Raw genomic sequence first — 14488 nt, 5'->3', positions numbered from 1 at the left:
TCACGCTAGAAAAGGGTTCCTTTGGTACCTTTCTGTGAGACTGACCCATTCTCTTCTACCACCATCAACAGGAGATTGGCTACTAGCACTATTGTTGACTCCTTTACCTTATGCTAACACAACTGGAATCAGTCTAGTTATCTCACATTCCATCTTGCAAGTACATGCCCTCTCTCTGCACTGGCCTGGTTCACATGTAATGACTACCAATGGGTTGTTTGAATCATGGCTAGTTGGGACCATATAGGAGCGAGCATGCTGCCTCCTGACCACTCGCCGCTTTTGCTTCATTTCCACTTCGGTAAACCCGTTCATGGGTTGTGTTCTGTGACATATGAACCCAGCACTCTGGGTTCATAATAAAAATTACCCAGAGTTTTAATCAACCAAACTGGGTTTTTTGGGGGGTCTGCCTTTTGGCTGGAGTCATGTTGATTTGGGAGGATACGGCAGCTTGTAACTTCCTTAAGCTTAACATCACCATCATCTCCTCCTCCCCACATGCACTTTCATAAATCCTGGTGTCCCACATTTCCTTGCAAAGTCTAGACGATCTTGTTCATGTCTGCATGTAAGTCAGATTAATTTTGTCTTAATGGGGAAATTCGTTAAACTCCCTGACTTTCCCCTCTTTTCAATTGTAGCAGCACCTACAATTACTAGATCCAGTTGGTCCCTATCAAAAACATTCAGAATCCTGGGGGGAAAGCAAAAGTTAACATAAAATACAATAGATGCAGGACATGGAGCCCTAATATCCAGAAGCTTTTTTCATTTCCAGTTCACTTTATGGATGGATAAAGTTTCTTACGAACTTTGATCATTTAAAAGGGGGGGGGGGGGAATAGAACTTGAACTATTATTCCAGACTCAAAGATTGCTTAAACAAGCCTTCAGTTGTCACTTATGTCCACAGCAGTGGGTAAAAAAACTGCTCATGCGGCTTCTAGCTGTTTATGCAATTGGTTTCCTTTTGAAGTTGGTCTTACGCTCTTGGTTTATGCCTCTGGAGAAGCTTAATTTCTAACATAGAAATTTATCTTTTGAGACTTGAGTTTACCATATGTTTTTTTTAAAGTATAGAGCATGGCTGATTTGAATCAGCTAATTGAGGATGGGCCATGGGTTAGAGATAGAGTGGGCCCCGCTTTGCCCACAGGGGGTCTCAAGTTCAATCCCCGGCATCTCCAGGTAGGGTGGAAATATTCCTGCTGCCAGCCAGTGTCGACAACACTGGGCTACTTGGACCCAGAAATTCTGGCTAAGGCTGTTTGCTCTTCTGGTTTAAATGGACAAAAGCCAGGGAACTTGGTGCTGTTGATCCAAATCTCCTATTCAAAAATGGATTTATGGTTACCCAGCATCTACCTTTAGCCTTCTCCCACCCCCAACCTCCATAGGTTTGCTCTGTAAATCAGTAAATTGGAAATTGATTTAAATAACGAGGAAGAGAGACCATCTAAATTTGTATTTTTCCCTCCCCCTTCCCTGTACCCCTTTCAATTGTAGATGTTTGTTCTTTATCTGTATTCCAAGTGTCTTTGACATTGTTAATGTAGGTTTCCCTCTGGATTTACTGCGCTGTGAAAGCTTGCTCGGCTTGGACCCCGCAACGTGCAGTAGAGTTTTGAACAAAAACTACACGCTGCTTGTCTCCATGGCGCCTCTCACTAATGAAATCCGGCCCATCAGCAGCTGCACGCCGCAGGTAAGGAAATCCTCAAATGAAACCTTGAAGGGAATGGGAGAACACACAACACTGTCATAATCTTTAGTTTGGCATAGTTCATGCATTGGTTATTTCTCGGTTGGACTACTGCAACCTTCTTCTCACTGGCCTTCCTTCTTCTCACATCAGTTCGTTGGTTTCTGTTCACCACTCTGCTGCTAAGATCATCTTCTTGGCTCGCCGCTCTGACCATGTTACTCCACTTCTGAAATCTCTTCATTGGCTTCCAATTCACTTCAGAATCTAATATAAACTTCTCCTGTTGACCTACAAAGCTTTTCACTGTCTAGCTCCTTCCTATCTTTCCTCTCTCATCTCACACTATTGCCCCGCTCGTGCTCTTCGCTCCTCTGATGCCATGTTTCTCACCTGCCCAAGGGTCTCCACTTCCCTTGCTCGGCTTCGTCCATTTTCTTCTGCTGCCCTTTACGCCTGGAACGCTCTTCCAGAACATTTGAGAACTACAATCGCAGCTTTTAAAGCTCAGCTAAAAACTTTTCTTTTTCCTAAAGCTTTTAAAACTTGATTTTGTTCTGACTTTTATACTGTTAGTTTTACTCTACCCTGTGCCTGTTTGGTGCATTCTCTTCCCCTCATTGTTTTATTTTGATTTTATTAGAATGTAAGCCTATGCGGCAGGTTCTTGCTATTTTATTGTTTTACTCTGTACAGCACCATGTACATTGATGGCGCTATATAAATAAATAATAATAATAATAATTTGGCAGCAACAGAGCTGCTTCTATCAGCATTTGCAGGTGCCCTTCTGGCTAGTACCGCAAAGCAGAGAAGCGGTTTCAGAGATGTGCAGCATGTTCACCACTGACAGCAAGCCTGGGTTGTATGCCATGCTAACAGACTTCGGAGCTAATCCTCCTACCTTCCATTGATTTTCTGGGAAATGTGGCAACTTAAAAGCCTGGGAATTGTGACATGATTTGCCTTCCAACCCACTAGGCTTACCCAAGAAGCTAGTAATGCCCACTAAAGTTTTCCCAAAGCTTTTTTTTTAATACCCACTGCATGTTCCTCATGACTGTATGGTTTTTAGCAATGGCATCTTTGAGAATCTTTCTGTTGACTGCTTTTGGCTTGGAACTAATGCTTTTAGAAAAGTGGTGAAAAATATTTTGAGTACAAAAATATTGAGGGGGTTTATATTGCTGTGAGCATGGAGGTCTTGCGGTCAAAAGGCGGGATAAAACATTTTAAATGAACAAATAATAAATCACTGTTGAAAGGGCAATCACAAATAAAGAGCATAAGCACATTGCTAATTGAAATTGTTTTATAAATGGTAAAAGCAAAGAGTTACATGGAAAGCCATTTTCATTCTTGCTGCAGTGGCATTTATTACTTTGGGCACCTTTTTATTTTTTTTCATAGCATATTGGACCAGCTATTCCAGAGGTCAGCTCAGTATGGTTCAAGCTGTATATTTATCATATTACTGGACAAGGCCCACCATCCCTGTTGTTATCTAAAGGAACAAGACTTCGAAAGCTTCCAGATATCTTTCAGGTTGGTGCTGTGTATATAGAATCTTGTGTAATGGGATTGGTTCTAAAGTAGTTCATCCTTCTGTATTTTTACACTCAGCATGAAGTTGCTGGTTTTACCAAAAACAAACCTATAGGACAGGAAATGTAGGAAAACCTACATTTGGGATAGAAACCTTTCACCGCTTTCCTCTTTGTGCAGATAAGAAACAGAGAGGCAGTGTGGGGTAGTGGCTAAAGTGTTGGACTGGGAGTCGGGAGATCTGGGTTCTAGTCCCCAATCAGCCATGGAAAACCACTGGGTGACTTTGGGCCAGTCAAAGACTCTCAGCCCATCCCACCTCACAGGGTTGTTGTGAGGATAAAATGGAGAGGAGGAAGAGGATTATGGAGAACCATCTGTCAGGTGTGCTTTAAGGTGGATTCCTGCATTGAGCAGGGGGTTGGACCTGATGGCCTTATGGACCCCTTCCAATTCTACTATTCTATGATTCTATGTATGCCGCCTTGGGTTCCTTGGAGAGAAAAAAAGGCGGGATATAAATGTAATAAATAAATAAAATACTATTAATAGATCTTAACAAATTTTACTGAGCAACGCAACACAGGGATTGTTCTTTATTTATATTCTTACTTTTCCTTCAGAATGTACGAATCAGCATCTGTTTAAAAAGTATTAATAAATATATAGTTATAGATATGCTGATAACATACTCGGTGTAAAAGAACTGGAAAATGTAAGATAAATCAGTACAAATAGGATTTTGGATATTTCCCAACAAATAGAAAAACTGACCCGTTGTAATTTACCCAACCAGGCTGAAAAAAGAGCTTGTAAAAAATTTCCAGCACAATTTGCAGAAGGATGTAGACACAGAAGAACGTTGCACTTGATAGAAGTCTAAAAACATCTCGAACTATGTTTTCACTTCTGCTTCCTAGGGTTATGACCGTTTATTAATAACGTCTTGGGGGCATGATCCAGGAGTAGTCCCAACTTCAAATGTGCTCACGATGTTGAATGATGCTTTAACCCATTCTGCTGTTCTGATTCAGGTATGGATTACTTCTGTAAAAACGGACCAATTCATGGAGAATTGTTGGGATTTGGTACTTACTGTTAAAAAAATCTTCACAGCTATGTACTGAACGTTTTCTGACATCTTTCTAAGTGGTGGAAACATATTTTCAGACAGCAGTTAGGATTTCATTCGGTTCCTTCCACAAAATGTAATTTTTCACAGGGGAAGAGCGGGAGAGTCATTGGCACCTTAACAATCCTCCAGGACTCTTAGTCCTCCTGGCAATAATTTCCCATCTGACCTTAAAAAATCAAATTGCAGTCTAAGGCAAGCTGTTTGAGGTCTTGAAACTGACTTAGATTTCTCCCTAATGTGAGTTCTGTCTTGGTGGCCCTGCATCATGCAATGTTTGTGTGTCACAACGAGGGCTTAGGCACCTTTGAAAATGAAAAGCTGAAAATGATGTGGATTTCATGCTTTATCTTGGTGTTTAGGGACATGGTAGGCATGGCATGGGCGAGACGATCCATATGCCATTTCCATTCGATGAAACGGAACAGCAAGGAGGTAACTGTGTTGTGTTAACTATAATTCTTCGTTCAGGCTCAGTTTGTCCATCGTTCGCTCCTCGAAATGGGATCTTCCTGCTCACAGGAGCACGTTGTTGTTAAAGCAAATGTGGAGAACCTCTTTCAGCCTGAGAGCTGAATTCCGTTTTGGAGAAGCTTTCAGGGGCTACATGCTAGTGGTGGGCGGAACCAAAGTCAACAGGTCACAGGACCCAAGACAAAAGGGTCAGCATATATTAGCTTAAAACTCTTACAGCCAGTCACTAAGCCTTAGAAGAGGCATTTCAACCTTTTGCAATGGTGGAAAAAAGGCACAAAAACTGAGAAACCACCAAACCATCAGCGGTTGGGGGAAAGGAGCATGGCCGTCTGGGACCCCGGGAGAGCTGGATTTGGCCCTTGGACCCAAGGTTCTGCACCCCTGTTTTAAAGGATAGCAAGAATAGTATTTCTTTCCAGGATCTCATGTAGAGGTCTTTCCCATCACCTGCTACCGGATCTTTTTTTTAATTGGAGATACCAAGGGTTGAATCTGGGACCTTGTGCATGCAAAGCTTTATGTGTTATACCACTGAGCTATGATCCTTCTCTTGGCTTCTGGCTCAGTTTTCCTGGCAGACTTATATCTCATTCTGAGAATTGTATAATTATCCAGAAGCATTCTTTTTTAAAAACACCTTACCTGTACATTTCCAAAGAGATAATTTAATCTAAACAAAGCGGAAGCATAAATCCAAAGCACAATGCACACATTAAAACCAAAACTGAATATTGTGGTTGAACTGATGAAAAGTGGTAATGTTAAGTGTTTAGCTGTTACTTTTCTGGTTTGGTTTGGTTTGGTTAAGTGGTTTATTATAGTAATGTGATTTGATGCGCTATTCTTTGGGCTTAAATCTAGATTTTTCTCGGCTCAACATGGGTGTTCATAAAGCACTGAAGATATTAAGGGAAAAGATGGATTTGCAGCACTTCTGTGGCTATGTAACCATGTTGAACCCCTTCAGTCACCATGAAAACAGAAAGCTGAGTGATGCTTCTGATGGAAAAGGTTGGTTAACAATAAATCTTGGTTTTCAGATTTCGTGGCTTGTATGATTTGAATTTGTGTCTGTGCTTGTGTGCTGTGAAACACAGCAGGATGGAAGCATGCACTGAGCGTCCCCTGGAAAGTATCCAGCTAAGAGGCCAAATTCCAGGGCCCCGTACATGCAGGGTCTTCCCCTTCTTTCCCATGGGAGAGAAACATCCTGTGCATAACCATATCAAGAGTGTTCCTGTTAGAGAAGCCATTGGGGATGGGGGTGCACAGAGGAGAAGTCAGAGCTGCTGGATCATAGCAGCCGTAGCTCATGAGCGTAACCTAAACATGTAATTCTTTTCCTCTAAGGTGAGCCAGAGCTGGCATTCGGCTCAGATGTAAATGGAAGCACAGAGTCATTTGAAATGGTCACTGAAGAGCCATCCATAGATTCAGCAGCTAAGCAAATTCCCGAAGGTAATCCTTTAAAAATAGGTTTCACTGAAGTGAACAGCAAACAGTGGGTTGTTATTCCTTCTAAAGAGATGGCATTTTACAATGCATCCAGAGCAAGTTTGGCAATACATTCATTCCCTGCATCTTGTGGATATTCCATTGTGCCCCTGTTCATGGTGAACTGCCTTGTACAGAGTCAGGCCAGTGGTCCATGTAGGCCAGATGTATCTGCTCTCACTTGCAGCATCTAAGAGGACTTTCCCAGCCTTCCTGCCGGAGATGCTTCAATTGAAGCTTTTTAACTGCAAAGTGTTTGCTTTAGTGCTTAAATTATTTCCCCTGTTGGTCATGTATGTATCTACAGCTAGCTGATTCATTGCTGTTCTTGTAGTAATAGCTCCAAGTCTCGGAAACCAACATTTATTCCAACTCTCAGATGCAGGATTAGAAGTGACCAAAAGGCCATCAGGTCCAATCATCTGGAACAAGATGGGGACCACCCCTATCTTAGTGTATGAGCTACCATGAGACAGAACACAGTGTACAATCACAAGGAACTAGAAGCAGTAAAATATCTGCTGAGCAGATGGTTCCAGATATCTCAAGCTAGGGTGCCAAGCTTCTTAAATGTTATCTGACTTTCAGAGGGAAGGGGGGAAATAAAAGACCCAAGTGCCCTAGCTGTTCGAGAGCAGCAGCAAACCTGTAGATCAGCCTTCCTCAATCTGAGCCCCTCCAGATGTTTTTGACCACAGCTCCCATTATCCCTGACCGCTGGCCATACTGGTTGGGAAGTTGGGAGTTACAATCTAAAATATCTGGAGGAACCTAGACTAAGGAAGTCTGCTCCAGATTAACAAATCTTGGACATTCCTTTAAGTCAGTTTCACTGTGCCTCTGTCTTTACAGTTCCCACAACAGAACTGGAATGGGTTCCCCTGGAACTGTGCTTTGGAATTCCACTCTTTAGCTCTGAATTAAACCGGAAAGTCTGCCGAAAAATTGCTAGCCATGGGCTGTGTAGCAGAGAGAGGTGAGTTGTTGGGGCTTTTTGTTGTTACTATTATGTACGCTTGGGGATCATTGCAGACTTAAAAAATGAAGAAACTTCATTTCTTTGACAGTTTTCCCCCTTCTCTTGACAGCCTTCAAAAACTGTTACATTCCAGCAGAAAACTTTCTCTACAGGTCCTTAGCTTTGTTCATTCATTCCAGGTAAACATATGCAAAATTGATCCATTTTTCTATAGACGTTCTTTTTTCGTACAAATGCATTAGGACATTAATTCGGGCGTCGTGCTAAAGGATGCTTTTCTGAAAGAGAGTGGGCTGAATGAGACTTCCTGGCTCTGTGATCTCATTCTCTGTGCTGCATTCGGCAATGCTGTGGGTTTGACTGACCTAATAGTTAACTGCACATTTCCTCTTAATGTGAGCCCCTGGCAAGGGCCCATCAGAGCTATTAGTGTCTTCTGACTGACTTGCACCCACCACCTCCTCCCTTCGGCTTTGTTCTCTCCCTTTGCCTCCATCCTGTCTACTTGCTTGGTCCCTCTCAATCTGCATGGATGTTTACAGGGGGGCGTTTAGTTGAGCCAGGCTTTAAAAGGCCCCCTGTGACGTTGCAGGGGCTCAGTTGTCACAGGGCCCACTTTGTGCTACGCACTTGACAGGAAGGTGGACAGTGGGAAGAACAAAGGAAGAGCCAGTACTCCGTGGGATCCTTTCGCCATCAAAGCAGAGGTTTGGGGTTGATTAAAGGTTCTTTGTACAGTAGCAAGTCCCCACCTATCCTCCCCAAAACTTTTTGTGCACCAAAAACAAATTGCTAGAGTGTCCGGGGCGGTTTCAATTCCCTTCAATTGCCTGCGTAAGATTATCACTGAGAGACCTGCCTGAGCCTGTCTAGATAGTGGGGCTGTGAGTTAGTTGTTGGTCAAATAATGATACAAACTAAACAAATTGTGGGTCCATCCACAACACAAGACCCCCAATTAAAATTCAAAATGCTTTTATCTCAAACACGTACACATAAGAGCCCTGCTGGATCAGAACAAGGATCCATCTAGTCCAGCCTTCCTCAACCCTGGGGTGCTCCAGATGTGTTGGACTGCATCTCCCAGCAGAGCTGGCTGGGGCATTCTGGGAGTTGTAGTCCAACACATCTGGAGCACCCCAGGTTGAGGAAGGCTGAATTCTAGTCCAACACTCTGTTTACATAGTAGCCAGCCAGCTGTCAACCAGGGACCCACAAGCAGACCACAGTGCAACAGCACCCTCCTGCCCATATTCCCCAGCAACTGGTGTATATAAGCCTCCTGCCTACACAAAGATACACAAAATATATAAAACACCATACATATAGAAAACACGCAACAATATATTCAAAAGACCAACAACCACGGACTACCAGTACACATTGGTTTCGACAAACGGGCTTTATCAAATACATAATTCTGTGCAGGAAAGTATTTCTGTTGGAACCCAGTTTTGTTGATATCAAGCTGAAGTCCTCCCACTCATCTGGCACCTGTGCTCTTCCGTCTGTAAAACCTCCTCCAAAAACCCTGCCAAAAGCTTAGCATTTATATAATACACGATAATAACAAATCAAATAACACTTACTACCCGAGTGCCGCACAAATGTACATCACGCAAAGCCTCTAAGACAAGTTCTTTCTATTCTTGGGTCTTCCTGAGAGATCCTCCACTCAAGGAAAGAATAAACGCTCGGCTGTATTTATTACAGCAGCTGCACTAATCGCTTGGTGTCAGCCACACTGTCATCTCCACGAGAGCGCCCTCCACAGGCCAGTTGACTGATATCATCCCTGCACATCCAGCCCACCTGCCTTTTTCTGTGCTGGGGGAGGCATGGAATTCAGCTGGGGCACCATGTGAAGTGACATTGATGGCGCTGTGAAGAGCAGCCACCTCTCTGGCTTCACCCTGTGCATACCAGCCCCATAAGAGGAAGAACAGCATACAATGGAATAGGCATGCTGTTAGGTAATAGTGGGGATTCCCCCAAGGGGTGGGGCTTGGAAGTCAAGAACCGCCCCCTGGAGGAACCCAAGGAGGCTTCATGGGCCGAGTATGAAACTCCTGCAGACTGGAGGTTCCTCATCCTGGTCGTATGCAACTGGGGTCTTGTGGTTGTGGTGGGTCAAACATGGAAGCCAGCCTTGAATCCTACTGAAGCGTGTGCCACCTTTTCTTCCTTAGGAAAGCATTTCAACTGTGGAATTACTTTCAGAGGCCAGTTTCTCTTCTTCAACCGCAAGTTTACTTTCGCACCCGGCTTCTGCCGACACCGGCGTCCCACTTCCAGCCAAGAATCTAATGTTCAAGGACGGCGTATTATCGGAATGGAATGGACGGTCTCCTTCCTCTGTCCTTATTGCAAGCGTGCCACCAGAACACCTGAAATAGCTTGAGGGTTCACTGTGTGGTGTTCACATTTTGCCTTTTTTCGCCTGGTAACCCACTGCATTCGATTTTCAGTGCCAACTTTCTCGGAAGTGTAATGCTACCCGCAGCATGACCTCTGCAATGATCGTGTTATTAAAGTGTCTAGTGTTGCACTTAACTTGCGGGAGATGGATCCCCATCTCACCTATCTGTTACTGCATGTCCTGCTGCGACAGAAAGCTTCTTAGCTGTCAGCCTGTCCCTCTTTTTATCTCAAGACAATCGATCTTTCTTTTTTAACTGAAAGCACCCTTCCTAGGCTTTCTGATTGTTGAATTTGTACGCCTTCACAACAGATAATAGTAATTTTATACGTTAGCAATGCAGACCTTAAAATTGCTTATAATTTTTGTATTGTATTATTAACACACAGTTAAACAGTTTTTGGCATTAGAACGGCACAAATGATATTCAAGTAGTGTAACAAAAGCATCAGTGACTCTGGTGTTGCTATTGGAGGGGGGTATTAAGGAACTGTTGCTGACATACTTAAATATTAGCTACTACCAACCTGATAAGGAGAATGGTTGGGAGATATTAGCATCAATTAGCTGTTTTGTAAATGGTTTGAATCTTAAACTTCAAAAGCACCTGCAGATATCTCATGGAATTTTTTTTTAGAGATTGAAGTAATTTTTCATCCATGATGGAACCTCGCTTGTTTGATGGAATTACACCAGAGTTAAATGTGGTGCTGTCTGTACATAGAAATCCTTGTTTATAGACGGAGTTTCTCCGACTTTGTTTTCTTGGCACATTTACAATACGTCTAAAAACCTGGGGGGCCTTTTGCTCCTGCCACCTTTTTGTCCAAAGTTAACTCAGAACCTGCTCACATGACCACTTCATGATGGGGTAGCTTTACAGAAATCTCGCAGGTGACAACTTACAGCCCATGGCCAGCCAGTTGTGTGAATCCACCACCACCATGTGAACACCATGTGGAATTCAGCTTTTCATTTGGCGTTGCCGAAAGCTGGGTCCTGCACGTGTCGGTAGATTCACGTCGATTTTCAAGCACACTTTGTCAGGCTCCCGGGGAAAGTGGTTGTGTGAATAGGCGCTAAACAGCGAAACGCACACGGGATAGTTGATTAACATTGGATACAGTCCACAATAGGCTTGTAGTCACAGCGTGTGTTCCATGCTGTGGAGGCTGCAGGGGAGCATCTCTTAGTGGATTCTTCCCTCCTGATAACTCGACATGGTTATTGGAGAAAGTCCAGAAGCAGAAGCAGGTCCAGCTCACCTTGAACCTTTACCTTCCTTGTAGCAATAGATGGACTCAGCCATTGTTAAGTGTAAGCAGGCCTGGAACTTCTTTGGTAAGTCTACGACACAATCCCCTGAGGAGCTCCTTACTCCCCACTGAAACAATCAGAGCTGCACAAGAGCACTAGGATCACCTTGTGGGGCTCCTGCTTGTTTCAGCGGAGATGGCTCAGGAGGAACGTTCCAGGACACCGTGGCCATGGTGGGTGGGGTGTTTTTCTTCACCATGAAAAAGTGTTAATTGAAGATTATTGCGTTTTGATCCTTTCTAGATTTTATCAATGTTCCCTTCCTAGAAGGGCAGGAGAAAGTGTATGCAGTGTTGTATAACAGTTAGCTTTGTATAGTTCATACGAACTCTATACTCGTGGTTCTGCTAGTTTCAGGATCTTCGCAACAGCTGTGAAATGTAAAAAAATGCAGCTGTAAAAAGTTAAAAATTAGAACCTTTGCTGTCAAATCAATGTGGTCTAAAATGTTTGATAGCGGGGCTTTTGGGAAGGGTGGCTAGTTTTGTTCTACTGGAATAGGGTGTGTGGGGTTTTTTAGTGCACATTTGCAGGCTTTAATGGTAGCGATGATTTGGGGACCAAGAACCATCTAAGTGACATTCAAATACGATGTAGTAATAGCAGGTTCCTTCTCTATTTATATAGATAGATATATAAAAGAATTTGTTGTGCATACTTTGAAAATGGGGAAAACGCGTTACAATTATTTTGCATTCTAATTACTGGAAATTGTTCCTTCTATACTCTTTCTTTCTTTCTTTCTTTCTTTCTTTCTTTCTTTCTTTCTTTCTTTCTCTCTTTCTTTCCTCCTCTATTTATACATACTGATTCTGGAAACAAAAGGTTCTGTTTCATCTGAAAAGCAGGAATGAACCATACCTTGCATAAACAAAGATGGTTTCAGCCATCTCTCCTTTCCCCCTTCTGTTTTTTCCCCTCTATACAATATGAGTGGAATTTTTTATGCTCCATACAGCACAGAGCTTCACCTGATGAAATGAGTTAGTTTGAGCATCAGTACTTCCAGACTGCTGTGGCTGCTTCATTGCCTTCTAAGGAAGGCAGCGGTCCAGATGGGGATTGACTGGTTATAGTTCACAGCTTGTTACTCTAGTCAAAGTTTATTAAGTGATAAGGAAAAAAAGCACACACCACAAGACTGCCCTGCTCCTGTGCACCTAATAATGACCTAATACGCAGAAATCAACAGACTGAAGACTTTAACAGTATGTTTTTATCACTTGCTGGTGTCTGCATATCAAGGTACTCTTATGGGCCACAAGAGCAGGTGTCAATAAAAGAGTTGGCAGTGCTAAAGCAGTTTCTCCAAAGTCATCTGATCCACTTAAGAAGTGATTTGTGAATTGCAACTAAAATGTTTTTCCCCGTATCTGGAATACCGAAATCGATGGCCTTTTCCCTCTTTTGCATGAGATCTGTCTTAAGAGGAACTGATGTATACACCACCTATCATTTCACTGTTGTTCAATAGTCTGGGCCATTTTACATGAGACACAGGAGATCTACGGTTGGATCTTCCAACACTATTTTTGGTTTTACTTTAAAGCAGCTATGTGGGGTTCCAGATATGATCAGAGCAACAACCATTTTCCTGTTGTAACTTGTCCCACCAGGTGACTATTAGCCCTGATTCTTCTCTCCACACCTCCAGGTTAACAGTAGGGGGCAGTTTAGATCTGGGCCGGATCTACACTATTGCTTTAAAGCGCTTTATAACAATTTTATAGCGCTTTAAAGCAGTTAAAGCACTTTATAACTGTTCTAAAGCGCTTTAAAGCAGTAGTGTAGATCTGGCCCTGGAGTATGGGGGAGGTGGGGGGGCTAACCACTTCCCACTGCCATTGCTCTGATAAAATTCAGGCACTTGCCCCACTTTGCAGCTAGTTTAAGGTACAAGCAAAACATTGGGAGATCTATGGATCTCCCAGATGTTTGGTCCTCTGATAAAAGTTTCCAGGGATGGAGCAGGAAGGCCTTATTCAAAATGATGCAGCGACAGAGCCTTGTCATGATAGTGTTCGGTTTTGTGTAAACTAAAATATGGAATGGCATCCTGTGCCAAGAGTTTCATCTGGAAATCCCCTGAATTTCAGGGCTTTTCTGCTACTGTTACCAAAGAGAGGCTTAATTCCCTACAAGAACCAACTTGAGTAAAATGTGTTACTGCTTTACTTCCTGGCCCCAAGATACTATCTTCACACACACACACACACACACACACACACACACACACACACACACGTTATTCTTGTAACTAGTCTAGAAGCGTCAATAAACCTAGTGGTATGCGTGCTGCCATTTTGGATGCTGTGACCCATCTATGTGGATGGTTTAATCCCAAGATGGCAAAACTCAATGGAAGGGCATTTATTGCTAGTGCTGTCACAGCCCACAGTTCCTAAAAGAGAATGCTTAAAGTGGGTTTAAGCGGGGAGGTGGGTGCATAAAGGTGAATAATGGCTATATTCCGTAGATTGTTTATGGTGGGTGAGTTAGAATCATTCCAAGCCATATTTTTGCTCCACCCATTCCATTATGGAAAATGAAAATGCAAAGCAGTTGCTTAAACCTGCAGTTGCTGATCCTATCCGCCATTTCTGCTGTGTGTTAGGTGTGATATGAAATCTGACTTCTTTAAATATACTGTGAACAAAGACAAAACTTGTATTCAACCAAAAAAATGTTTTCTTTTAATCTGTCAGGCTTAATTCTTTATTTTTTATTTTTCTCAGCAGCTTTTTACTTGTCTAGAACCAGGTTTGTGATGTTTTAGGCCTTAAACATTTCATAGTTTGTGTGCTTCATAAATTTGGGAATAAATGAGACATGTAGAAATAATATTTTTTAACCAGACTCGCCTTGGAAGACTTGAGCTTTTCAAGACCAGTTTCACCGGGATATCCCTTCTTTATACGTGTATCTTTTATTTTGCCCCCTCTCTTAACTTCCTAGCAATTTGAATTCTTTCTTTCAATGGTGTTCTTATTTTTCCTTGTATTTCTTTCTCCAGTGTTGCTAACACCAGTTGTATCTTTTGAAGGTTTTAAAGTGTGGGAACCTTACGACTGTAGAGCAATTCAGTTGCTCTGTTCCTAGTCTGACATTGATAGTATACCGTGACATGTACAAATCTTGGTATTCAATTAAATTATTGGAACATGTAACATAAATGTTTACAAATAAAACTGTGTTGCTGGTCAAAGGCTTTCGCAGAACAACTTCTTTTTTCTACAAATTGAACACCTGTCTGTGGGTGAATTTGCACATGTGTATATGTGGTTTGATTCTGGAAACTATAAAGTGACTGTTGAAAAGCATGGTGTTTGGGGTAACGTGTGATTTGCAAGTTTTGTATGTGGTTGATTTTGATTATCACCATGCTCTGCAACAAGTTCCCAGGGCAGCGTACAAAAAGTT

At 42.6% G+C, this 14488-nt stretch overlaps 1 protein-coding gene across 2 annotated transcripts in view; it reads left to right on the top strand.

Annotated features, from left to right (window-relative positions):
- Nucleotides 1-14273, top strand: part of FAM91A1 (family with sequence similarity 91 member A1) — a 36280-nt gene extending 22007 nt beyond the window's left edge. For both annotated transcript variants that reach the window (XM_063131102.1, XM_063131103.1), the window contains exons 16-24: nucleotides 1560-1708; nucleotides 3116-3250; nucleotides 4171-4284; nucleotides 4745-4817; nucleotides 5721-5870; nucleotides 6210-6317; nucleotides 7206-7329; nucleotides 7442-7511; nucleotides 9522-14273. In XM_063131102.1, the coding sequence (XP_062987172.1) occupies nucleotides 1560-1708; nucleotides 3116-3250; nucleotides 4171-4284; nucleotides 4745-4817; nucleotides 5721-5870; nucleotides 6210-6317; nucleotides 7206-7329; nucleotides 7442-7511; nucleotides 9522-9728 (1130 nt within the window). In that variant the 3' untranslated portion in view covers nucleotides 9729-14273. The remainder of the gene's footprint in view (nucleotides 1-1559; nucleotides 1709-3115; nucleotides 3251-4170; nucleotides 4285-4744; nucleotides 4818-5720; nucleotides 5871-6209; nucleotides 6318-7205; nucleotides 7330-7441; nucleotides 7512-9521) is intronic.
- Nucleotides 14274-14488: the final 215 nt, after the last annotated feature.

The sequence above is a fragment of the Elgaria multicarinata genome, chromosome 7, assembly GCF_023053635.1.
Source record: "Elgaria multicarinata webbii isolate HBS135686 ecotype San Diego chromosome 7, rElgMul1.1.pri, whole genome shotgun sequence".
In the NCBI taxonomy this organism is placed as follows: Eukaryota; Metazoa; Chordata; class Lepidosauria; order Squamata; family Anguidae; genus Elgaria; species Elgaria multicarinata.
Note: the sequence above shows the minus strand (reverse complement) of the source record. Positions and strands in the feature narration are given on the sequence as shown.